A 23,948-nucleotide genomic window follows, 5' to 3' on the forward strand; every position below is an offset into this window, starting at 1 on the left:
TGTGGGTCACTTTGTTCTACAGTACTCTACTATAGAAAGCTACCACAATTTACATATATATCCTTGTTATGGGCTTTGGGTTGTTTCCAGTTTGGGTCTGTCAAGACTGCTATGAACATGGTTTCTGGTGGAAATATGTACTGATTTCTCTTGAGAACAAACTTAGGAATGGAATTCCTGTGTCACGGGGCAGGCATGAGGCGAGCCATCTTTGGAAGGTATCATCAAACAGTTTTCTAAAGTAGTTGAGATATTTTATACTTCTGCCTGCAAGGTGTAAGAGTTCCGGTTGTTCCCTATGCTTGCCCACACTTGGCAAGGTCAGCTTTTTTCCTTATAGTCACTCTATTATAAGGGTGCAGTTTATCTTATTGTGGTTTTAACGTGCATTTCCCCAATGAGTAATGATTTGCATGTCCCTGGTGACTAACAACATATTCTTTACTAAAAAGAGGCCACACAATGAACCAAAATATTGATCCTGGTGGGCAATCTTTGCAGAGGTGTGATGTTTATTGTTTTGGGTTTTGTCGTCTTTTGCCTCATTGTCTTTGTTAAGCTCTCGGCATTTTTTAACTTTAAATGCCTAATTGCTAAAATTGTAAAAACGACCCACATAATCTTCCACCTACTTGTGCTTACAAATGGTGAGGCATATTGATCACAATACAAGTTACTAAGAAATATTTATTGAGCACCTGCTGTGTACCCAGCACTGTGGGAGGGGCTGTGAGAGACCCAGGGCAGTACAGGACTTGTTCTTGCCCTTCAGAGGCTTATAGTCTAGGTGGAAACAGGAGAACCAGGACACATGAGGAGCCAGGAGAAAACAGTACAGGCCAGGATGTTACAGGAGCTTACAGTGTTTGGGGTCAGACCCACTAAGTGCTTCAGTACCTCTGGGGGCTCAATGTTCAGGGCCAGAAGAGACAATAACTCACAACTAGCCCATGTAGCATGCCCTATCCACAGCGTCTACCTCTGCTATCTTAAAACATCTGACTCCTTGTTCAGCTGCTATTCAAAGTGCAATGAAATGGGGGAAGGGTAGGGCAGTGGGGAAAGTCCTTGGATGAGTTCCAGGGGCTGGTGTTGCCCTCTCTCTCCTAGAAAAATCTGCTCCCCCCCAATACGCCCCTGACAGATTCCCCACTCAAGTAGGCCTATCTCACCCTCTCAGGACCTCTGCCCCAGGAGGTGAGAGGAGGAGGTGGTCGCTGCTTGAGCTGCCTGAGGTAGAACTGGGGACCCCCACTTCTAGTATACCCCTAGGAAACCCTCTCAGTCCACTAAGCTGGGGGAACAGGCATCCCAGAGCTGCCACCCAGGACTGAGAGGGTCCTAGTGGGAAAGAGAATGGGGGAGGGGCGGGGGACAGAGAGAGACTTGAAAGCCCAGCTGGAAAACAGGGGGCATCCAGAGCTCCTAGAAGACCTCATGGGAGGCCAAACATGGAGACTGTCTCCCTTGTGGTGGCAGAGGGGGTGAGGGGAGGTGGGGTGGTTTGCTACAGGACCCTACCTTCCCCCATGCCTTCACAGGACAGAGTGTTCTAGGCTGTGCCCACTTTAGGGTCACCCTGCCCAACCTTAGAGAAGGTGAGAGGACCCCAAAGTTTTGATGCTGCCCCCACCCTGCTGGGCCCCCCTTCAAAGTGCTGTTTACTTCTCAAATGATAAAGAATCCAGGTTTGGGAAGGCAGGAAGGGGGCGAAATTTCAGAACACCTACCAGGCGGTGAGCAGAGGGAGCCAGGCCCCTCCAGAGAACACCACCCAGCAGGTGAGGGTCATGCCAGCCCCACCTTACCTCTGGGAGAGTGGAAATGAGGAGCACAGGGGGAAGATGTATTTAAATAACAGTTTGCATAATAAAAATACCTAGCACTCTAATAAGCCTATCATTCTGCTATCTAATGGTTTTTTAAATAATCCTAAATGCCAAAGGCTGGGGAGGGGTGGGGGGGGAGGGTGGTGGCAAGCAGGGTATGTACATGAGGAGAAGTTTAAATTAAAACACAAATAATAATTAAGACGTACAAACTGAAGGAGTAAAGGCAAAAGGTGTAGAAGGGGCCTGGGATGTGGGGGGGCTCTCATTTCTAGGAGCTTGAGGCTTCCGGTGAGCAGATTAGGGCTTCCTCTTGGAGAAGATCAGCCGGCGTTTGGAGTGATAGAAATCTGGGAAGAAAAAACAGAAGTCAGCTGACCAGGAGGAAGAGGGCCCAGCAGAGCTATATCCGTCTAGAGCACACGCAGAGGGGGCAGGGATGTCTCCTAGGGCCGAAGGGACACATTGCCAAGTCCGGGGGTGGGGGTGGGGGGCAACTTCCACTCTGCCTCCCCGGGGAGCATTACAGAGAGCATCCCACCACGCTTCACAGCTGTGACCAACAATAACCAGACCTACATCCGTGGGCCGGCTCCAAGCCAAGCTGCCCACTACAGTAGCCAGCTATGTCTGTCGTTAAATGAAGTAGAATCAAATAAAATGAAAAATTCAGTTTCTCAGTCACACCAGCCACACGTCAGATGCTCAGTGGCTATTTGGAGCTAGCGGCACTGGACATCTGCATCACTGCAGAATTCCATTGAACAGCACTGCTCCAAGAATGCCACTAGATACTCTGCGAGAAGTGTTCCGTACAATGACTGGGCCATATAAATAGGAACTATTATTATCCGTATTGTTAGTTCTGACTCAGCTGCAAATTTGCCATGGGATTCTTTTTTTTTTTTTTTTTTTTTTTTTAAGGTGAGCTCCAAACCCAGCAGGGAACCCAACACAGGGCTTGAACTCACAGCCCTGAGATCAGGACCTGAGCTGAGACCAAGAGTCAGACACTCAACTGACTGAGCCACCCAGGTGCCCCTGCCATGGGATTCAGGACTGCACCTCTCTAAGCCTGTTTCCTCATGTATAAAATGAAGCTGCCACTGGTACAATGCTCCAAGAATTGGATGAAATGCCCTCTCTAAAGGCTTTGATCTGGAGCCAGGCACAGTATGTGCTTGAAGGTCAGCCTTGCTCATTGATTTTTTTTTTTTTTTATCAAGCACCTACTATATGCCAGACACTGTCCTAGGTGCTGGGGATTCAGCAATGAACAAGAAAGATGCAGATCCCTTTCTCGTGGAGATAATCACTTCATGAGGGACATAGACAATCTTAAGATAAGGAAGTAGCTGTTGATAGTAAAATCAAGCAAGCAAACAAACCATATGCCAAAGAAAAAAATAAGGAAGATGGATGGGAGTCTGCTTCTCCCTCTCCCTCTGCCACTCCACCCCTCAACCCCCCCACCCCCGTTCGCATTCTTTGACTCTCTCAAATAAATAAATCTTTAAAAAAAAAAAAAAAAAAAGGAAGGAAGCAAAAAGAAACCGTCTTATAAATTCACCTTAGCAAGGGGCTTGGCCTATAATAAATGTTCCCAATAAATGTTAGCTAGCTGGTCTTGGCTGTAGACCTGCCGAGGGACTTCCTCTCTCTGGCCTGTTTCCCTCTGGGCCTGATGAGCCAGCTGAACCCGACAGGCCAGCCCCTGCACCACGGATTCTGAGAGTCCCCTGCAGTGTCCTTCCCCGCACCCATCCTCACCTGTCATGCTGGTCTGCCGCCGTTTTCGGCCCTGAGAGGTGCCAGGCACACCCGGGGATGCCTCAGGCCGCTCAGGGGAGTGAGGCAGGAGGGTGCAGGTCAGCGACAGGTCCAGGTGGTCCTCCTGAGCTGTCCCCTGCAGCAGGGCAGGCGAGGTGCCGGGCCGCTTGCCCCCTCCCAGGTCATCCCGGCCCCCCCGGGGCCCCGCAGGCAGGGAGACCTTGGACAGGCCCAGGCCCCGCACGCGCTCCCAGGCAAAGTCGCCTTCCAGCGGCGTCTCGGTGACGAAGTCAAAGTTCCATCGCTCCCGGGCCTCTTGCACACAGCTGGCCATCAGCGCGTCACAGTCCCGGCGCAGCTGCTCGCTGTCCACGGGGCCGAAGAGGCGGCGGCAAGCCTTGCTGCCATGAGGGATGGGCAGGGCGTCCCTGGACGGCTCCGACATGGCACCTGCAGCTGAGACACAAGGCCCCCGGTCACTTGGGGAATGGCACCCTGCCCTAGCAGGCCGGGCTTCCCTGTGCAAGCTCAGAGGGGAGCTTCCTACTAGAACACGAGGTCTCTGAGTCCTTCCAGCTGATTCTCCACCATCTCCTCCCCACAGGCCACTCCCAGCCCCCAGTCCACAGCCCCCGGATGGGGCCAGAACTCAGCCATCCTGGCACCCCAAGGTCACTGGGGGAGTGGGCAGCTGAAGGACAGGTTCTGTCAACAAAGACAAGTTTATTGCATTAGCAGGATCGGAGTCCTGTTTACCACCAGTATTATCAACTAAAATCAATGAGTTTCCCCCTCGAGGTGTCCTTCATGGGTGTGAATTACCAGAGTCCAGTAGTTTCCCAACCCCAGCCCGGACCAAAAGGTCAGGTCCCAAATGAAAGGGCAGGCTGACAGCAACTCTGGCCTCCTGAATCCCTCTACCAAGATACCCATGTGGGATAATTCTGTTCTGAAATTCAAAAGTACCCCCAGGGTTTTGGGATAAAAAGAAAAAAAAAAAAAAAAAAAACCCCACCTAGGATCTATTCCTAGCTCTGCTGCGTATTACATAAACTTTAAAGTCACTTAAAGGGGTGCCTGGGTGGCTCAGTTGTTTAAGTGTCTGACTTTGGCTCAGGTCATGATCCTGAGGGATGGAGCCCTGCATTGGGCTCCCTCCTCCACGGGGAGTCTGCTTCTCCCCCTCTCTCTGCCTCTTCCTCGGCTTGTGCACAACTCTCTCTCTCTCTAATAAATAAATAAAATCTGTTAAAAATAAGTCACTTAAAAATGTTAAAGATTAAAAAAATAAAGTCACTTAATGTCTCTGGGCCTCAATTTTCTCATCTATAAAAAAATGGGGCTGTGCAAGCATGCTCAAGCAATTGGTCAGGGAGTCCCTTCTAGCAAGGCAATAGAACAGAGGTGGAGGCTCTATCCTGTGGTTAAGAGTGAGGGCTCTGGAGCAGGACTGCCTAGGTTGGAATCCAGGCTCCGCTGGGTGACCCTGCACAAATAGCTTAACTTCTCTCAACTCTATTTGCCTCATCTGTAAAATGGAGACAGTAATAGTGAATGTCTCAGAGGACAGATGTGAGGATTAACTGAGTTAACGTAGGTAACAGGCAGAGAAGCAGCTGGTATATAGAAGCTGGTATATAGAAGTGTTATTATTTCTCTGTGTTCAGTTCTGGCTGAGTCTTCCCCCCCTTCCCCCACCACCACCTCCTTCAGACAGCAGCTGACAGGTGCTGTGTGCTGGGGGCCTTTCCCAAGGATGTCATCAGGCGGGAGGCCTGGAGGTGAGGAGGGGCTGGGCAGGGCAGGCCAGGGTGATGATTTCTCCCAGGCTGAGCCACATCCTGCCAGGCACATCAGGTGATCTGAAGTCTAGACAGCCTGGAAGCCTCTGCCTGTGTTAGCTGCATCTGAGGAACCCGTTTTGCGGAAAGAAAATTAGAGTTGACCGGTCTACCTGGTTCCTCTCCTTTCACTTCAGAAGAGGGAAAACCGAGGGTGAGTTTGCTCATGACGAAGTGCTGGCACCTACCTGCCCTGCTCTGGCCTGACTCCAGGGCTGAGCGGCTGTGCAACCTTGGCAGGGACTGGCTTTTCCCCCGAGGACAAGTCCTGCTTTGCAGGCTCTGAGGGTGAAAGCTCTGCTGAGTGACCTCCTGGGGCAGGAAGCCCTGGACCCTTGCCACAGCTCCCCCTCCCCACCCCACCTCCCACAGCTTATAGGAGAGAGGACACATTAGGTGACCTCAGACCAAGTTTAAAGGGCAAGCGTTTAGAGAGATACGAGGCTTGCCCCCAAATCAGAAAACTAAAAAGGCCAAGGGCCACTGCCCCATAGAGGGGTTACACAGCACAGTGGGCGGAGCCCTCAAATAACCTTCACCCACTCTCTTTAGGGCAAGCATCAGGATTTATTTATATATTTTTATGTGCCAGGGGCTGTTCTAAGTTAATAAATATTAATTTTCCTAAAGAGTGGGTATATTGGTCTTTTTTTATTTTTTTAACAGAAGAAGTAACTAAGACCTCAGAGAAGTAAAGTAACTTGCCCGAGGTCACATGGCTCACAAGTGGCACAGCCAGGATTTGAACCCAGGCCTGTTTATCCTGGGTTCCGTGCTCTGGTGTTCATCCTTACTCCCTCTCTAGTTTTGTGTTCCTAACCAGAGGCCCAGCAGAATCACTTAGGGAGCTTTTTAAAAAATACAGGTTGATAGGTCCCTCTCTTCCCAGAATAACTCAAACTAAAGGGGATTTAAGCCCCTGGTTGGCTCAGCAGTTGAGCATCTGCCTTCGGTGCAGGGCCTGATACCCTACTCTCAAGGGTAGAGTCCCACAGCCGGTTTCCCGCAGGGAGCCTGCTTCTCCCTCTGCCTGTGTCTCTGCCTCCTCTGTGTGTCTCTCATGAATAAATAAATAAATAATCTTAAAAAATAATAAAATAAAGGGGATTTAAGCAGGTGTTTGGCAGTTCCCCATATGGGCACTCTTGGGGTGCCTTTCAAGAGAGGATACACAGGACGGCCTCACTGGCACAAGGAGGAGGAGCCTGCCTTGGCTTTTCACCAGGAGGCTGAGTATTCCCAGGCTTCTAGGCGCTCAAGATGGGACCAGAATCCAGGCAAGGATCCTCTCTCCTACCACCCTATGGCCCTCATAGGCTCCTCATCAAAATCTGATCTCATTCCCATTATCGTAACTCCCAGTTCAGAGAGAAGTCAAATATAAACCCTTATTTCACAAACAACCGAGAATAGCATCCTTGGTTGGCCTTCGTGTCTTAGACTTCAGCCAGTTTTAATTCCGAAGTAACCAGTAAGCACGGAGCACCCCGCGATGAGCCAACGGGGCATGCTTTTTCAGGGGCGTTCGCAGCTGCGGCTCAGGCTCAGCCGCGGCGCAGCGCGGCGGGAAGGGAAGGCGGGCGAAGCCGCGTTCCGCGGGAAGGCGCGCTTGCTACTCGCGTCGGGGCCGGACGGGGGCGCCGGTCTCCAGGAAATCACGCGCAGGGTCGGCGTGTGGGCAGAGCCGCGAGCCGCCGCCGCGAGCAGCGATGAGTCAGTTTCCTGCGGAGCGCTCCCCGCCCGCCACAACTCTGCGTGCGCTCGGGCTGCAGCGTCACCCTCGGGTGGGGAGGGGAGGCGGGGGGCGGACCGGGGGGCGGACCGGGGGCCGCGAACACGTCACGCTGAGCCAGCCAGGCTTCCGAAAGCCCCGCCACTGTTGGAAAAACGCGCGCGCCTCCGTGACACACACACACACACACACACACACACACACACACACTCCGCACGCAGAGGCGCGCAGAGGTTTGGTCCCTCCACCTTATCTCCACGCCCAAAGCACGGGATGAGTCAGATCCCTGGAAAATAAAAATAGACGAAAGCAAGGAAAACAGAACCGCTCGACAGTCCTCGAACCGCGACGTGGAGGCAGGGAAGGGGGGGCAGGGAGGGAGCCGCCCGGGCACCCCAAAGCGCCAAACCCAATTCCAAGATTCTTTTCCGCAAGAGGCGGGCGCCCGTGTCCCCCGAGGGCCCCCGACGGGGGGGGGGGTGCACGGTGGCCCGCGCTGGGCGGCGGCGCCCAAAGGACGGCTCGTCCTCTCGCTGCGCGCTGAGCAGTCGCCCTCGGACAGGGCAGTTTGGCGAGGGGCGCCGGGAGCCCCCGGATGTGGCCGTCAGGGTGGGACCAGCCTCCAGATGGGACCTCTCCGCGTCCCTCGCCCCGCGCGTGGGCTGCACGCCCCGCGGCCCCGCGGCGCAGGTCTCCCCTCCCGCTGCGGAATGCGGCGCCCCGACCCCAGGGCAGGCGGGGCGCGAAGGAGGACAGGTGTGTCCGACCCCTGTTCTTCTCCCACGGGCCGGCTGGAGCGAGCCCAGCCCGCGCAGGGCCACCGCTCCGGGTCCCCGAGGGCGCGCTGCGAGGCGGGGACCGGACACCCAGTCCTGGACCTCCCGATGTCCCGGCTTCCCTGAGAACACTCTGTGCCAGCCAAACAGTCACTGTGCCGATCGGGGCACAGACACCCGGGGCGGGGAGGAAGCCGACTTCTGGGGCGCCACTGTCCCCCAGCCCGGGCGGGGCTCTGACCGCACCCGTCCCATTTCCCGGGGTCTCCTTGTCACCGTGAGTCACCTCCTCGATTGCCCTGAAAGGATGTGTCCCAACACGTTCCCAAGGACCGGGGGGGTACGCCGCCCGCGCTGACCTCAGCGCCCAGCCGGTGGCGGACGCGGAGGCGTCGGGGACCCCGGCCGCAGGGGTCTGGGCGGAGACGGCGCGGATTGGAGGATTGGATCGCAGCCGCCGGGAGCGGAGGGCGGTGAACCTGCCGGGCTCGGCGTTCCCCGCCCCTCCGGGGGCTCCGCGCCCGGGGGCTCCCTCCGCGCGCCGCCGGGGGCCTGGGGCGCGCGAGTCCACGCCTCCCCTGGCTCCAGGGCGGGGGGCGCGGCAGGGGATCCCCCGCTCTGCTGCGCTCCCGCCGCCCCGGGCTTCCGACACAGCCCGACCTCCGGCACAAGCGCACCTTCCGGAGACACCCGTGGGAGCCGACCCACGCACGTCATTCACCTGTGAAGACGGCACGCGCACGCACACACTCACCCGCTGGGACACGAACACACACACACGAGGCGGACACCTCGGCCGGGCTCCGAGCCGCCGGCCCAGGCCCCCTCGCCGGCCACAAGGCCCTCACCTCCTCCGAGGGTCTCCGGCTCCGCGAATCCGCGCCCGCCTCCGCTCTCCAAGCCACCGTCTCCCGCAGCAGCTCGCGAGCTGGCACCGCCCGGTGCCGCCTTATATAGGGACCGGCCGCCCCGCCCCCAGGCCTGGCACCGCCCCTTCTGCCGCCGTCCGCCGCCGCAGCTCGCAACTCGCCGGCGGCTGGAGACCTCCGAAGTCAGACGCCTACACCGCGGGCTGCAGGGGGGCGCTTCCCTCCCCGCCCCGCGCCCCGCGCCCCGCGCCTAGGTCCCTGTGCTTGACATGTTTCCCCACTAACTGAGCCACAGACCGGGGTTGTTTTCGCTGGGTTGGGAGTTGGCACTCCCCACGAAGGGATGGCATTCTTAGGATGAGCCCTTCTTCTGGCCCCGAGAAGATCACGAGGGGTGACATTCATAGATAACACTCCATAAATAAAAGCATAAAGGATGTGCCTCGCTCGGCGATTTCCAGAAAAGCCCACTATACCGCCAGTCTTCCCACAGACCCCTCACTAGACCGCCTCTTCCCAAGCACCCAGACACGCCAACAAAGCATCTTGGAGACCAGAACCGGATTCGATCCCCCTTCTTTCACAGATGAAGAAATTAAGGACCTCAGGACTAAACGGATGCAAAGTTGTTGCTCGCCCAATGCCCCCGGGGAAGGAGGGAATGGGGAATACTCAGAAAAGGTCAACCAGGTCTCCAGGGGAAAGCAGGAAATGGGGGAAATTGGACATTGAACCAACCTCCCTACCCCTCCTCCTCGTGCCCACATCCACCTCCTTCTCACCTCAACAATAGAGATCTCTATGATTGCAACAGATTTTTTTTATTTTTTTATTTATTTATGATAGTCACACACACAGGGAGAGAGAGGCAGAGACACAGGCAGAGGGAGAAGCAGGCTCCATGCACCGGGAGCCCGACGTGGGATTCGATCCCGGGTCACCAGGATCGCGCCCTGGGCCAAAGGCAGGCGCCAAACCGCTGCACCACCCAGGGATCCCGCAACATATTTTTTTTTTTTAAGATTTTATTTATTTATTTATTTATTTATTTATTTATTTATTTATGAATGAGACAGAGAGAGAGCAGGAGCAGAGGAAGGGGGAGAAGTAGGGAGAGAGGTAGAAGCAGACTACCTGCTGAGCAAAGAGCCCAACTCCAGGCTGGATACCAAGACCCCAAAATCATAAAGCAAAGACAGATGCTAAACCAACTGAACTACCCAGGCTCCTCTGATTGCAACAGATTTGATAGCTAGGAAGGGGGAAGGACTTGGTTAGCAAATTATCTCCTGGATATTCCCCCGCACAATCCGCTTACGCTGCTGGGAACACTGAGGCTCAGAGAAGTTCAGTGACCTGACTCAGGTCACACAGCAAATAAACAGCTATAATTGGAGCATAGGCCCAGTGCCTCTCAGAGCTCTCTGCTCATTGCCCTCTCTATTTAAGTGGCTCTAGAAAGAGGGAAACCCCCAGCACTCCTCATTTTCAGGCAGTGTACTGAGGTGGCATTGATGAAAGACAATTCTGGAAATGTCCACTGGTGCTTGCCGCTGGTACAAAAGCAAGCGAGGTACCCATTTACTCCCACCCACTTGCCACCACTAGCCCCTCTTGTACTTCTTTTTTGCCTCCTTCTTTCACTTAATATAGTTGTAGTTTTGCTTTTAAAAAATTGCGGGGAACAGAGGAGGGTGCCTGGCTGGCTCAGTCAGGAGAGAATGTGACTCTTGATTTCAGGGTCTGACTTCAAGCCCCTTGTTGGGCATAGAGCTTACTTTTAAAAAATAAAAGAAATATAGGGAGCCTGGGTGGCTCAGGGGCTGCGCATCTGTTTTGGCTTGGGTCGAGATCCTGGGGTCCTGGGATCAAGGCCCACATCAGGCTCCCCACAGGGAGCCTGCTTCTCCCTCTGCTTATGTCTCTGCCACCTCTCTGTGCCTCTCACGAATAAATACATTTAAAAATGTTAAAAAAAAATAAAAGAAATAGAATAAAATAAATTTTTAAATCTTTAAAAATACATTTCAAAGAATAGAATGCTACTTTGAACAGAAATCCCACTAAGAAATAGATCCCAGGCTTGGAGCAGCTACAATTACTGACATCTAGGACTGTTCAGTGTCTGGAAATCTCTGCCCAGACATGCCCCGTTTTCTTCCTCTAACACAGCTGACCTCAGGGAGGACAGGTCTTCTCCTCTACTGCTGGCATAGGAGCCCAGGTAGGGGTGCAAGGGCACAGCACCAGACTCCCTTGCCTGCCTGATGGTGGATTCAAGCCAGGACTGCAGCTGGATCTCAGGGGGGTGCTACACAAAGGCCAAGACCCCAGGACCAATCCCCTCCTCCCTAGCTCCTTTCTTCATACCGCACCTCCCTCCATCCCCAACATACACATACCCAAAGGCTGCACTGTCAAATGTTCAGCAGAGGACAGGCATATCCTCCTACTGCCTTGAATCCCTTTGTCTCTCAAGCATCTCAAATAGACTTGACATTTTCTGTCTGTTTACTTTGGGGAAAAAAAAAATTTTTTTTTAAAGAGGCTTGTATTGAATTATTTAAAATTTTGTGGTACTGAACTTCACAATGAAATAATTCTTTTTGTTGTTGTTGGGAAGTGAGTTTTGTGGGGTTTTTTTATTTTTTTATTTTTTGGGTTTTTTTTTTTTTTTTAATGAAACTTTTAGCTCACCACCACCACCACCACAACAACAACAACAGAATTCAACAAATATTTATTAGGCACAGTACTAAGTGTCTGATACTGTTCAGTACTTAAAAAAAATTTCCAACCATACACTTGAGTGTATACCCAGGCATGCCCTTAACAAGGGACTTCTGCTATGAAGGGGGCAAAAGAACAGATTGTTAGAAGTCACACAGGAGAGCTGATGCAAAAAAAAAGTGTGCAAAAAACACACACACAGACACACACCCTGGATCCCAGGCCAATCCCAAGGGATCTGCAGCAAAACACATATTTCTGTTCAGAGAAATTCAAACCAAGTCTCCTTGGGGTCTTTGGGGGGTCTCCTGTGTCCTGCCATCCCCCTCTTTACCCCAAAGCAGGCAGCCCGAAGGACAAAACAGCAACCAGCCCCTTCTACCCCAGTGCTCAACATGTTGGGACATGTTCCTGAGGTCTGAAGGACTAGTCGGGGCTACAGTCTGCTGCCCGGGCATGCTCCCTGGGAAGGACGTGGCTCGGGGATGGAGGGAGGCTCTGTCTGGGGACAAGAGGTTTCAGGTCAGCCCCCACCAGGAGGGAGGTGATGACAGAAAGGAAAGCTGGGAAGCTCAAGTCTGAAGGAGGATGTAAGGGTGGCTACTGGAGCTGCCCAGGAAGGGAGAGGAAGTAGTAGGAACAAGGTCGCCATTTCTCAGAAAATGTTTGGGGAGTCCCAAACCGGGGTACTCGGCTTACAGAGGAATTTACCTCCACACAGGCTCCCAAGAAGGGAGACCCCAGAAAAAAGACAGAACAGAAATATTTATTGCACTACTGAGCAGAAGTCCTGCTTCTTCTTCTTCTTCTTCTTCTTTTTTTTTTTTTTTAAGAATGATTTTGAGAGCCCCAACTCTGACTTGCTGGAGGGTTGGCCCAGCCAGTCAGCCAGTACAAAAGATCAGGACTACTGAACAGCGAGAAAGAGAAATCTGTGGCTGAATATGTGTCACACAAACACTTCCAGTCTCCCTAAGCTGATAATTTCACCTTCCCTAAGTCTGAAATTCTACCATTAGAAATTCATTCCTTTGGCATGAGTTCCTTCTGTTCGTTTTTAAATAAGCTCACATAGGCAGAGTGCTTAGTATAGTGCCTAGCACATGGAAATCACTCTGTGAACATTAGTTATTATTGCTATACACACACCCCAGGAAAGGCATCCCTTGAAATTGAGTAATCATTTACACCTTAGTGAGTATCTTAGGCAGGTTTCCTAGAAAACACTCTGAAGTGGAGATACTCTTGAAGGAGGTTTCTTGGGGAGTGCATCCCCACTCAACCCCTGTGGGAGTATAAAAGAAATAGGATCCGACAGAGAGATGAGTTGGGCTATGATGGAGACTGGAGGCTCTAGAGAGGCCCCAGCTAATCCCACACGAGCTCTGGAGCTGGGATGTTCCACAGAGTTCCCTGAATTAAAGCAAGGGGCCTGGGCCTGTATATTCATCCTTTGACCAGTCATTTGGATATGGCTGCCCTTGGAGTAGAGGTGTGTACACAGCCTTGGCCAAGAGAATTCCCTTATCTGAGGCTGATTCCTGAAGAAGGACTTAGTTGTAAGCATCAGCAACCAATGCTCCAAACAGCCAGTAGGGAGAATGAGTGCCTGGCTGGTCCTGCAGAAGGTTCTAGGTGGCATAGCACATGGTGAATGACTTGATCAGATCATTTAGGGAGATGCGTGAACACAGGCCACCTAAGGAATGAAGTTCTCACTGTGCCTTGCACATAGCATTCCCGTTTCTAGAATGAGTCTTCCTGACCAACCTACCCCACCTCTACTCATTTCTCTACCTGTTGAACTCCTACTCATCCTGCATTACCCAACCTACATGACCCCTTTGGAGGGAGACCTTCTCAGGGCTCCCTCTGGCTCCCAGAGCTCCTGGTGAGTAATCCATTCCACTGTGCCTTGCTGGCTTGCCTGGTTTGTGTACCTACTGCATTCCCTGAGCTGAGAACCTGAGGGGGTTGAGCCCATATTTTATTCATCTTTGTACTTTTGAGGCCTAGCAGCCTCAGCCAGAGCTCATTGAATATTTATGAAAGAGCCATTTTTGGCCTGCAACCTGAGATTAGGCTTAAGTGTCACTGCTTCTGAGTCCTTTCTTTTATTTATTTATTCATCTATTCACTCATTCATTCATTTATATATGTATATAATCATATATGTGTGTGTATATACATATAATTAACACACACACAATTAACACTCATTGCTCAACCCCAGAGCTAGAACATTACAAATCACTGACACCTTCCTGTGAGTTGCCCCACACCCCACGTCCTGTGCTAAACACTATCTTGAGTTTTATGTTGAACTTTCCTTTGTTTTCAATAGTTTTAGCACCTGTGGCCAAGAGAGTAATGCTGGGCCACCGCTCTATGTGCTCTCAACCCCTCCTTGCACTTTAGGCAGGGTCTTGTGACTAGGTCTGGCCAATGAAAATGTGCGTATTCATGACATTGGTCTCTTTAGGGCCGAGGCCAAGTGAAACTCTCCAGGCTCTCTGCCCTCCCTGGCTGGGGTGAAAGTGAGGTTTCATGTTCCCAGATGATGCTACCTCAACATGGTGGAGGCTCCCCCAGCCTGGGCTCCTGACTTGGAGTTGGAGGCTTTAATTGACAAAGCCATCCAAGCACCCCTGTTATGGCTATTCTTTCTTTCTTTTAAGATTTTATTTATCTGAGAGAGAGAGAGAGAATGAGCAGTGGAGAGGGTCAGAGGGAGAGAGATAGAGGTAGACTCTGCACTGAGCAGAAAGCCCGAGGCCAGGCTCCATCCTAGGACCCGGAGATCATGACCTGAGCCAAAGGCAGACACTTAACCCACTGAGCCACCCAGTGGCATAGCTACCTGCTATGACTATTCTTAACCATTTCTCTGAGGTACGTGTGCAAGAGTTTCTCTTGGATGTACACCTAGGAGTAGAATTGCTCACTATCATCCTGTCAGGAGAAGTGATTGAGAAACACTGCACCCAGCGTTGGAGCCTGTCTGTCTTTTCGGGATTATTGGAATAAGTCCAAAACACTGAACAAATGTTAGGGATTATCGTTGCTTGCGTTTTTGTGGAGGAACAAATGGATATGCAAAGTAATGAAGCACTAATGCTAGAATTTCAGATGCTAGACGCCTGAGAGTACACATTTGATAGCAAAGGGAATTGAGCTCAGTCCTCTGAGCTGGCCTTCAAAGCCCCAAGACACTCATCTCCCAGGCCCTTTAGCTTAGAATAGCCTTCTGGATGATCCCCCCAAAGAGAAGGAATTATGTGATCTTTCATTGTTTTCTTCCCTAACAAATTATCTTTAAGCGCCTCCCAAGGAAGGTGCATAGTTTATCCCCTGCATAAACTAAAGTTCTAGGAGTCTTGGGTTTGGATCTTTTGATTGCACAGCAGTGTGGAGTCTTAAAAGTGATTTTAGGATTTCAGATTTATTACCTGACTCCTTACCATCCCCACTTCACTCTCACTCCACATCCATGACTCATACTACAGATGGGAAAAATGGAGGTGCCAGGAGGTACTGGCTTCTAGTGAGGTGACACAGGCAGAGAGTCAGGGCAGACCCAAGGCTCTGGCTGTGGCCTCACCCTCCCATCAGCTGTTTTTCCTTGTCTTTGCTTCCCTAGGAGTTCCTCCGAGTGTCACACATGGTCCTAACCCCGCCAGAGCCATTGCAGAATGCCAACAGCTGCAACCCCCAGGCCCTGAATGCTGGTGGCCCCAATCTCAGACCTAAGGAGGAGACAAAATCTCCATTCCCCACATTCCGTCATTTCAAACAACCCGGCATTTGCTGTGAGAAATAATTATCCATGTCCCCTTCTGGGAACAGGTAAGCAGCTTAGGCCTAGACTCAGGAAGAAAAGTGGGGGTGTGTATTAGGATGACACAAGCCATTATAACAAATCAACTCTCAAATTGATTTTCGAGACACCCAAAGATGTTTATTTCTCACACACACATGAGCACAACTAAGGTGTTCTGGTTGGCAAGTAGCCGATGTCCGTGTGGTGATTCAGGGATTCAGGCTCTTTTTTTTTTTTTTTTTTTTTTTTTAAATTTTTATTTATTTATGATAGTTACACACACAGAGAGAGAGAGGCGCAGAGACACAGGCAGAGGGAGAAGCAGGCTCCATGCACCGGGAGCCTGACGTGGGATTCGATCCCGGGTCTCCAGGATCGCGCCCTGGGCCAAAGGCAGGCGCTAAACCGCTGCGCCACCCAGGGATCCCGGGATTCAGGCTCTTGACTGGCTCCACCATTCCCTGGAACAACAGGATCTCTGCTTCCAGCTGGAGGAAGGAGAAAAACCAAGAAGAAGGCATGTGCATTTCTTCACATCTGGCTGAGAAGTGACATGCATCAGGCCTGCCTGGGTGGCTCAGTCAGTTAAGTGCCTGCCTTTGGCTCAGATCATGATCTTGGGGTCCTGGGATCAAGCCCTGAATCCGGCTTCTTGCTCAGTGGAGAACCTGCTTCTCCCTCTCCTTCTTCTGCTCCCCCTGTTTGTGCTTGCGCGCTCTCTCTCTCTGGCAAATAAATAAATAAAATCTTAAAAAAAAAAAAAAAGTAACATGCACCATTTCCCACCCACATTTTATTGGTGAGAACCTGTCATGTGTCCCCACCTAGATGCAAGGGTCAATGCTGTCCCTAGATAGCACAGATTTGTGATGACCTGCTAGCCATCTCTGTCACAGCAGGGGACAGAGGCACATCAGAGCCCCTCACTCTGCCCCCCATCTTCCCACAAGAGGGTATTTTCCAGGACACCCAGGTAGCTCAGCGGTTGGGCGCCTGCCTTCAGCCCAGGGCGTGATCCTGGAGTGCCAAGATCGAGTCCCACATCGGGCTCCCTGCATGGAACCCGCTTCTCCCTCTGCCTGTGTCTCTGCGTCGCTCTCTGTGTCTCTCATGAATAAATAAATAAAATCTTTTTTTTTAAATAAAATCTTAAAAAAAAAAAAGAGGGTCTTTTCCTGCCAAGTTTCTGGACCTTACAAGAAGAACAGTGACACCTCTGCGCTGCACGAACTTGGACCTCAGTATCTTCATCTATAAAATGGGTGTTTTCCTATATGTAACTTTACAGTCTCCCTGAGATTATTGAAAAACATGAGGCAGGCCTGATGTTTTAGTAAATGTATCTACTACCTAGATGTATCTTAGTTCCCAAAGGAAGAAACCGGGACACAAAGAGACAGTGTGACTTGTCTTAAAACCACACAGCAGGACCCAGTTTCCCCTCTCTGGTACACAGGTTTGTTTTGTTTTGTTTTGTTTTCACTAGCCAACATCAAAGTCTGTGAGAACATTGAAATGCAGGAAAACCCCTTACTCAGCAAATCCATCTGAAAAAGGCCCACTGGCCTAGGAGGATTACTAAGAAAAGGTCTTTTAGGGACGCCTGGGTGGCTAAGAGGTTGAGCGCCTGCCTCACGCCCAGGGTGTCATCCTGGAAACCCAGGATCGAGTCCCACTTCAGGCTCCCTGCATGGAGCCTGCTTCTCCCTCTGCCTGGGTCTCTGCCTCTCTCTGTGTGTCTCTCATGAATAAATGAATAAAATCTTGTAAAAAAAGAAGGAAGGAAGGAAGGAAGGAAGGAAGGAAGGAAGGAAGGAAGGAAGGAAGGAAGGAAGGAAGGAAGAAAAGGCCTTTTATTGCCTGAAATAGAGGTACAGAGACACTGAAAGGTTCTTGATGGGGTTTGTGGGACCCGGCTTGGACCTGACCCGGTGGGACATTGGGGGGATGCCGTGGTGGGGGGGCTTTCTGGGGGGACCCAATCCTCCTTTATCACCGAGTAGATGCCTGATCCCAGCCCCCCATTAGCCTTCGCTTCCTCCAGCTCAACCAGCTCCTCCTACTCAACCTATAGAGTGGGAGGAAAGGGAACTCTCTTTTGAAAAATATTCAGGGCACCTGGGTTGCTCAGTGGTGGTTGAGCCTCTGCCTTTGGCTCAGGATGTGATCCTGGGGTCCTGGGATTGAGTACCCGCAGGGAGCCTGCTTCTCCCTTGGCCTATGTCTCTCTACCTCTCTCTCTCTATGTCTCTCATGAATAAATAAAAATCTTTAAAAAAAAAGAAAAGAAAAGAAAACCCACAAGCACATGGGTTTTCCCTGGTTGTGTCACTGCATCCAGGGGCTGGAGCTGCGGTGTGTACCGCCTGCTTGCCGCCGCCCGCCCACCCCACGTGTGTGTGCAAGGTAGGCTTATTCCTCGTAATGTATCTTTGTAAGGGTTAATATCATTTTAAATAGTAACCAATACAACGAAAACCATATTCCAATTTCTGGCCCTACCTGAACCTACTGAATTAGAATTTGGGCAGCGGGCAGCCAGGCACACAGGTTCCCAGGGATTCTGCAAAATCTCCCCCGCTGACTGAGCCATTCGCATCCTCCACCCTCACAGCTTTGGGAGCCCGGATGTAGTCTAGCCATGCTCAGGAACCCCTTCCTCAGCTCCAGAAGCTCTCAGCAGAAGGAGGGGTGGGGGGCAAGAGGGGTGCTCAAGCCTGGGTGAACAGAAGGCCACCTTTTCCTCCGGGGCAGTCAGCCTCCCCAAGCCCACCCCACCCCACCCCCACACCACCTTGCAGCCCTGACCCTCCCCTCCCCCCATCATTCCTTCCTCCCTCCCCTCCCCCTACCATTCTCTCCCCCCACCATTTTCTCTCCCCCTCCCCTTCCCTTCCCCTCTCCATCCCCCCATTCTCTCCCCCTCCCCTTCCCTTCCCCTCTCCAACCCCCATTCTCTCCCCTCCCCCTCCCCCTCCCCTCTCCATCCCCCATTCTCTCCCCCCTCCCCCTCCCCTCTCCTTCCCCCATTCTCTCCCCCCTCCCCCTCCCCTCTCCATCCCCCATTCTCTCCCCTCCCCCCCTCCCCTCTCCAACCCCCATTCTCTCCCCTCCCCCTCCCCCTCCCCCCCCCATCCCGCTCCCGCCGCACAGCGTCGCGTCAGCATCTCCGGAGGCCCGCTCAGGCTCGGCCTTGCCCGGGCTAGCCCTCGGTTACATCATCCCCCGGCCTTGCCGGTGCTCGGGAGCGAGCCGCCCACTCACCGCTGGATACAACCGGCTAATTATATCAACCAGAGACCCAGGGCGGGAGCGTGTGGGCACTTTTCAGCTGACCCAGCCTGTTTCTACTTGCTTTGCATGATTGTTCTTGATTTTTCAAAATAATAATAACAACTACTAACCAGGAAAAAAAAAATCGCCCGGGGGGCCGTGGAGCAGGCTCCCGATGCCAGAGCCCTGGGCCACCTGCTGCTCCCCGAGATACCTACTCAGCATTCTTAGTTTACAAAACCGAGAGCAAGTCTCTCCCCAAATCGGGGCTCCGGAGCCCAAGCGGCTCTGAGGACGGAATATGCTGGAATCAGCAGAATCAGAAAGACAAATATTGTCTTGACGGCATCCATAACCGTAGCACAGTGATTTCAGTTTTTTGAAATCTTTAAAATTCTATTTGTAGTTTACTCAGAAGTGCAGTTTCGCCTTTCCATAATTTCCTGTATTTATTTTTTTAGGAGACAATGCATTCACATGGTTCATAGTCAAAAGTTGCAAAATAATATGCAGGGAAAATGTTCCATCCTATCTCTGCCTCGCAGCCACCCATTTCCTTCCCAGGCGCTGCAGCTGAGAGCTGTGTCTCTTGCCAGAGTTAGACCATGAACATTCAGGTCCACAGGCCTTCATCCAAAATCCTTAGGGACAGATTGGTTTCAGAATCCAGAACTTTTCAGGTGTCAGACAGGTACCGAGGTGCATATACATGTATTTAGTAACACCTCCTCCCCGACCCCCTGTAGGTTCTGTGTAGGATGACTCATCGCCCGGATCTGAGCCCTGGAAGTTCCATCCAGACTCAAGGAACCCTGTCAATCCCAGGCAGACAGGCTGCAGGTCACCTGTAAGTCAGTATAAGGTATTCACACTAATAAGGATAAGTACCAACTGCAAGTGTCTTCACACCTTTTTATCTCTTGTTTTGCTACCACATAAGTTTGCCACAAACCAAAAGAAAGATTGGTTTTCAGATGTTTTTTTGGATTTGGGGATTATGGACAAGGGACTGGAGACCTGTAAGCAAATGTGCATATATTCCTATCACCGGCCCAAATGGAAGCACAGTGTGGGGCACCTTGCTTTTTACCACTCAGTTTATCTCCAATTCCATGACCACTACATGGTACTCCATCATATGGATGAACATTTTGGCTGTCTCCAGTCTTTTGTTATTACAAGTGCATGTAGTTTTGTTTATTTTTATTTTTTTAAAGATTTATTTGAGAGAAAGAACACAGAGGGAAAGGAAGAGGCAGTCTCCCCGCTGAGCAGGGAGCCCTATGCGGGGCTCAATCCCAGGACCTTGGGATCATGACCTGAGCCAAAGGCAGGTGCTTAACCTACTGAGCCACCCAGGCACCCTACAAATGCACATAATTTTAGATGTAGCTAACATGGTAGATAGCAGAGGAAGAATTGATCTTCACTTATTTTTTTATTAAAGATTTTTATTTATTTATTTGAGAGAGAAAGAGAGAGAGAACAGCGGGGGGGGGGGGCAGAGGGAGAGAGAGAATCCCAAGCAGACCCCTTGCTGAGCAGGAAGCCTGATGATTCAGGGCTCAATCCCAGGACCTAGAGACCTGGAGATCATGACCTGAGCAGAAGGCAGACACTTAACAAACTGAGCCACCCAGTTGCCCCTTGGTTTTCATTTCGAATGATTCTTTGTGACCAAAAGTTTAAGTACAAGTCTGCTCAAGAATGAGGTGAGAGACCAGACCTGCTGAGGTCTCTCAGACCTCCTGCACCTGTCCAACCACTTAATGTCATGAAAAGGCATTAAGAATGATTTTGTTCCAAGCAAGGAAAGAAAATACATTACTACTGTACTAGGGTTCTCTGAGAAACAGAACCAAATTTCATATACATATATATTATATATGTATATGAAATTTGTATATATGTATATACATATTTGTGTGTATATATATATACAGGTACCCCTTGCTTTTCAAAAGCTTGTGCTACCACGCTTTGTTTTTATGAAAGACCTACATTCGTGCCTGTTTTTGCTAACTAAAGGAAATCTGAAGAGGACTGTCACTTTTACAGAAAAGAGGCTAAAAGTGAAAATAGCCTTCTGGTGTTTGATCTGTAACCAGCTGTTATAGAGGTGGCCAAACGGAGCAGTGAGAGTGGCGCCACCAAGCTCCGTCTCTGGGAACTACACTCAGCATCTCAGCATCAAGCCGCCATAGCTTTGAACCGTGAACATCCAGGCTTTGTCTCGGTTTATTTGGTGCATCCATTAGCAAGATGTGTCCTAACATATCTGAAAAGCCTAAGAGAGGTTTATTTGGGGCCTGGGAACACTAAAAAGCATTTCCATATAAGTTAATGGCAAGTGCTTCTTCACTTTACACCATTTCAACTTTTAAGTTTTCATAGGAACACTCTAATTTCTGTGTATATATGTACAGACACAGGCAGACAGAGATAGAGAGGTTTATTGTAAGGTATTGGGGTTTTGTGCTTTTAGAGGGGGTGGGGCCGACAAGTCCATAATGTAGGGCAGGCTGGCAATTTCAGCAAGAGTTGTAGTCTTGAGTTGGAAGGTCCTCCAGAGGCCGAATTCCTTTCTTTCTTGGAGTGGGGGTGGGAGCCTCAATCTTTTCTCTTAAGCCTTCAGCTGACTGGATGAGGCCCAACAACATTAAGGCAGGTAATCATTTTTACTCAAAGTCTCTTGATTTATATGTGAATCACATCTGAAGATTTTATTTGTTTGAGAGAGAGAGAGAGAGACTAAGCAGGGGGAGGGGCACAGGCAGAGGGAAAGAGACTCTTAAGCAGAGTCCCCACTGAGCCCAGAGCCATGGGGCTCCATCTCACAGCCCTGAGATCATGACCTGAGCTGAAGTCAAGAGTCAGACGCTTTACCCACTGAGCCCCCCAGGTGCCCCAGATGTTAATCACATCTAAAAGATACCTACTTAGCAACTCTAGACTGATGTTTGACCAAACTACATATTGAGTTGAAAAAAAATAAATATCATACCCAATACCCCAACTCTTTAGCTTTGAGTGTCTGTCAGGGATGGGATGTGAAACTTCCCAGAGTTAATAGTCCCAGAGAAGACAAAACTGGGGAACATGAAACAATCACAAAGAGTATGAAGCATCTAGCGTGGGATAAATTGCAAGGTTCTGAGCACAGCCTGATAAAGTACCCTCAAAAACAGTTGAGAAAGCCAGAGATACACTGGAAGGTCATGCCTAACTCTGAAACAAGCAAGCTTGCTCTCCTGTTAATTTTGCTCATTTTTAAATAAGAACATAAATCTTTAATAAAGTGGACCAGCAGAGCAGCATTAATAAAGCCTACATATAAGGAGAGCACAGCTCTCAATAAAGAACACAGGTATGATAGGAATCCTCTCTCCCTGATCTGTGACTATTCATCAGTTTCAGCTTCTGGAAGTCTCCAGACTTAACACATTTTCCCAACTAGTCCTATAGTCAAGTTCCTAAGCTGCCAACCACTCTGGGATTTCAGAAGCTTGTTGTTCCACATAGATTCAAAAGGCCTTCCAGTTTCTGTCTGCCAAGGGCTTTGCTCCAAGAACTAAGCCATTTTTCTGCTGGTTTACCTTGAGAACAAAGCAGATCCAGAGTGTAGTCATTCACTCATTCATTGATTCATTCATTGATTCATTCATTCATGACATTACCACAGGTAGAGACTTTGGCTGCAAGAAGAGATAAGTACTGGGATCCCTGGGTGGCGCAGCGGTTTGGCGCCTGCCTTTGGCCCAGGGCGCGATCCTGGAGACCCAGGATCGAATCCCACATCGGGCTCCCGGTGCATGGAGCCTACTTCTCCCTCTGCCTGTGTCTCTGCCTCTCTCTCTCTCTGTGACTATCATAAATAAATAAATTAAAAAAAAAATTAAAAAAAAAAGACTTCATTAAAAAAAAAAAAAAAAAAAGAAGAGATAAGTACTATGCACAGGAACAAAGGAAAACAGGTTCACATGGTCAAAAATCCCACCTGGATAGATCTCAGTGACCAGACTGAGTTAGAGAAAGGGGCTAGATTTTATCAGAAGTCTCAATTAGGAGCCCCCCTTCCTAAAATTAAGGGAGGACCCAGGTGGGGCTGAAATTTATGGAATGATAGAAAGAAAAGAACACACAATTATAAAGATAATATGGCCAGGCACTTCCCATGCAAATAAGTCCTGGAAGGCTCCTTCCATTAGTTTCAGAAATCTACAGTGTTTATAGCTAAATAAAGATCAAGGAAGTAGTGGTGTAGGTGCAAGGACTGAAACCTCGGGAGCTACAGTTTTAAAATTTAAACAACCAAGGTGGGATGCCTAGGGTGGCTCAGTGGTTGGGTTGAGTGTCTGCCTTTCTGCCTTCAGCTCAGGGTGTGATCTCAGAGTTTCAAGATCAAGTCCCACATCGGGCTCCTGTGTGGGAGCCTGCTTCTCCCTCTGCCTATGTCTCTGCCTCTTTCTCTGTGTCTCTCATGAATAAATAAATACATAAATCTTTTATAAATAAATAAATAAATAAATAAATAAATAAATAAATAAATAAATAACCAAGGTGCCTGGGTGGCTTAGTCAGTTAAGCATCTGCCTTTGGCCTTTGGCTCAGGTCATGATCCCAGGGTCCTGGGATCAAGTCCTGGATCGGGCTCCCTGCTCAGCGAGGACCCTGCTTCTCCCTCTGCCCCTCCGCCTGCTCAGACTCGAGCATCTGCCCTTCCCCCAGCCCCTCCTCACAAAAATAAATAAATAATATCTTTAAAAAATAAGAAATAAAACTTAAAGGACCAGAAGAATGTGGGCTAGAGGAGAATGCAAGAGAAGCCAGACAGAGTGCGTGGGGCCATCCTGCAGTGCTCAGCTCAGCCCATCTCATTCTGGACCCCCCAGTGGGCTCTACCTGGGGCGCTCTGGTGGGTGGTGCCCCAATCCCTGCCTCACCCAGTGGTAATAAGAATACCACCAACAACAACAATTAGTACTCTAACAGCTGACAATGGGCACTTTCTATGTGCCTGGCACTATTTTAAGTACTTTATCCATAGCTACTCTAATTTTCCTAACAACTCTATGAAGCACCATTAGTTTCATCCCCACTTTCAAGATTAGAAAACTGAAGTAGAAACAGATGAAATCATCTGCCCAAGGCAAACAGAAAGAGAACAAGGATCTGAACCCAGACAGGCTGGCCCCAGAGGCAAAGCTCTTACCCACTAATAGCAGTAAAGCCAACAGTTACATGGTGATGACTTCTAAGTGTTCAGCTGTATCAGCTCAACTAATTCTTACAGGTATTATTATTACTC

The 23,948-nt window shown here is 50.3% G+C and overlaps 1 protein-coding gene and 1 long non-coding RNA gene across 3 annotated transcripts; both read right to left on the reverse strand.

Annotated features, from left to right (window-relative positions):
- Positions 1-669: 669 nt before the first annotated feature.
- Positions 670-8,954, reverse strand: CDKN1A (cyclin dependent kinase inhibitor 1A). 2 transcript variants are annotated; one of them, XM_077904227.1, is made up of 3 exons: positions 8,797-8,954; positions 3,600-4,055; positions 670-2,179 (listed from the first exon to the last, which is right to left on the reverse strand). In XM_077904227.1, the coding sequence occupies exons 2-3, from the start codon at positions 4,042-4,044 to the stop codon at positions 2,130-2,132; spliced, it is 495 nt and encodes a 164-aa protein (XP_077760353.1). In that variant the 5' UTR covers positions 4,045-4,055; positions 8,797-8,954; the 3' UTR covers positions 670-2,129. The 2 variants fall into 2 exon arrangements, with proteins under 2 accessions (XP_077760353.1, XP_077760352.1); XM_077904226.1 differs by having other exon boundaries at positions 3,600-4,049; positions 8,797-8,884.
- A 6,842-nt stretch (positions 8,955-15,796) lies between these two features.
- On the reverse strand, positions 15,797-18,617 carry LOC144316900 (uncharacterized). The gene is made up of 3 exons (XR_013382730.1): positions 18,519-18,617; positions 17,870-18,084; positions 15,797-16,092 (listed from the first exon to the last, which is right to left on the reverse strand). It is a non-coding gene; the product is annotated as an uncharacterized LOC144316900 (long non-coding RNA).
- Positions 18,618-23,948: the final 5,331 nt, after the last annotated feature.

Source organism: Canis aureus, chromosome 7, assembly GCF_053574225.1.
Source record: "Canis aureus isolate CA01 chromosome 7, VMU_Caureus_v.1.0, whole genome shotgun sequence".
NCBI lineage: Eukaryota > Metazoa > Chordata > Mammalia > Carnivora > Canidae > Canis > Canis aureus.

Coding starts and splice junctions, on each gene's coding strand:
- CDKN1A (XM_077904227.1), bottom strand. CDS start 4,044: ATGTCGGAGCCGTCCAGGGACGCCCTGCCCATCCCTCATGGCAGCAAG. Junction 2,180..3,599: donor GCGGCAGACCAGCATGACAG/GTGAGGATGGGT, acceptor TTTTCTTCCCAG/ATTTCTATCACTCCAAACGC.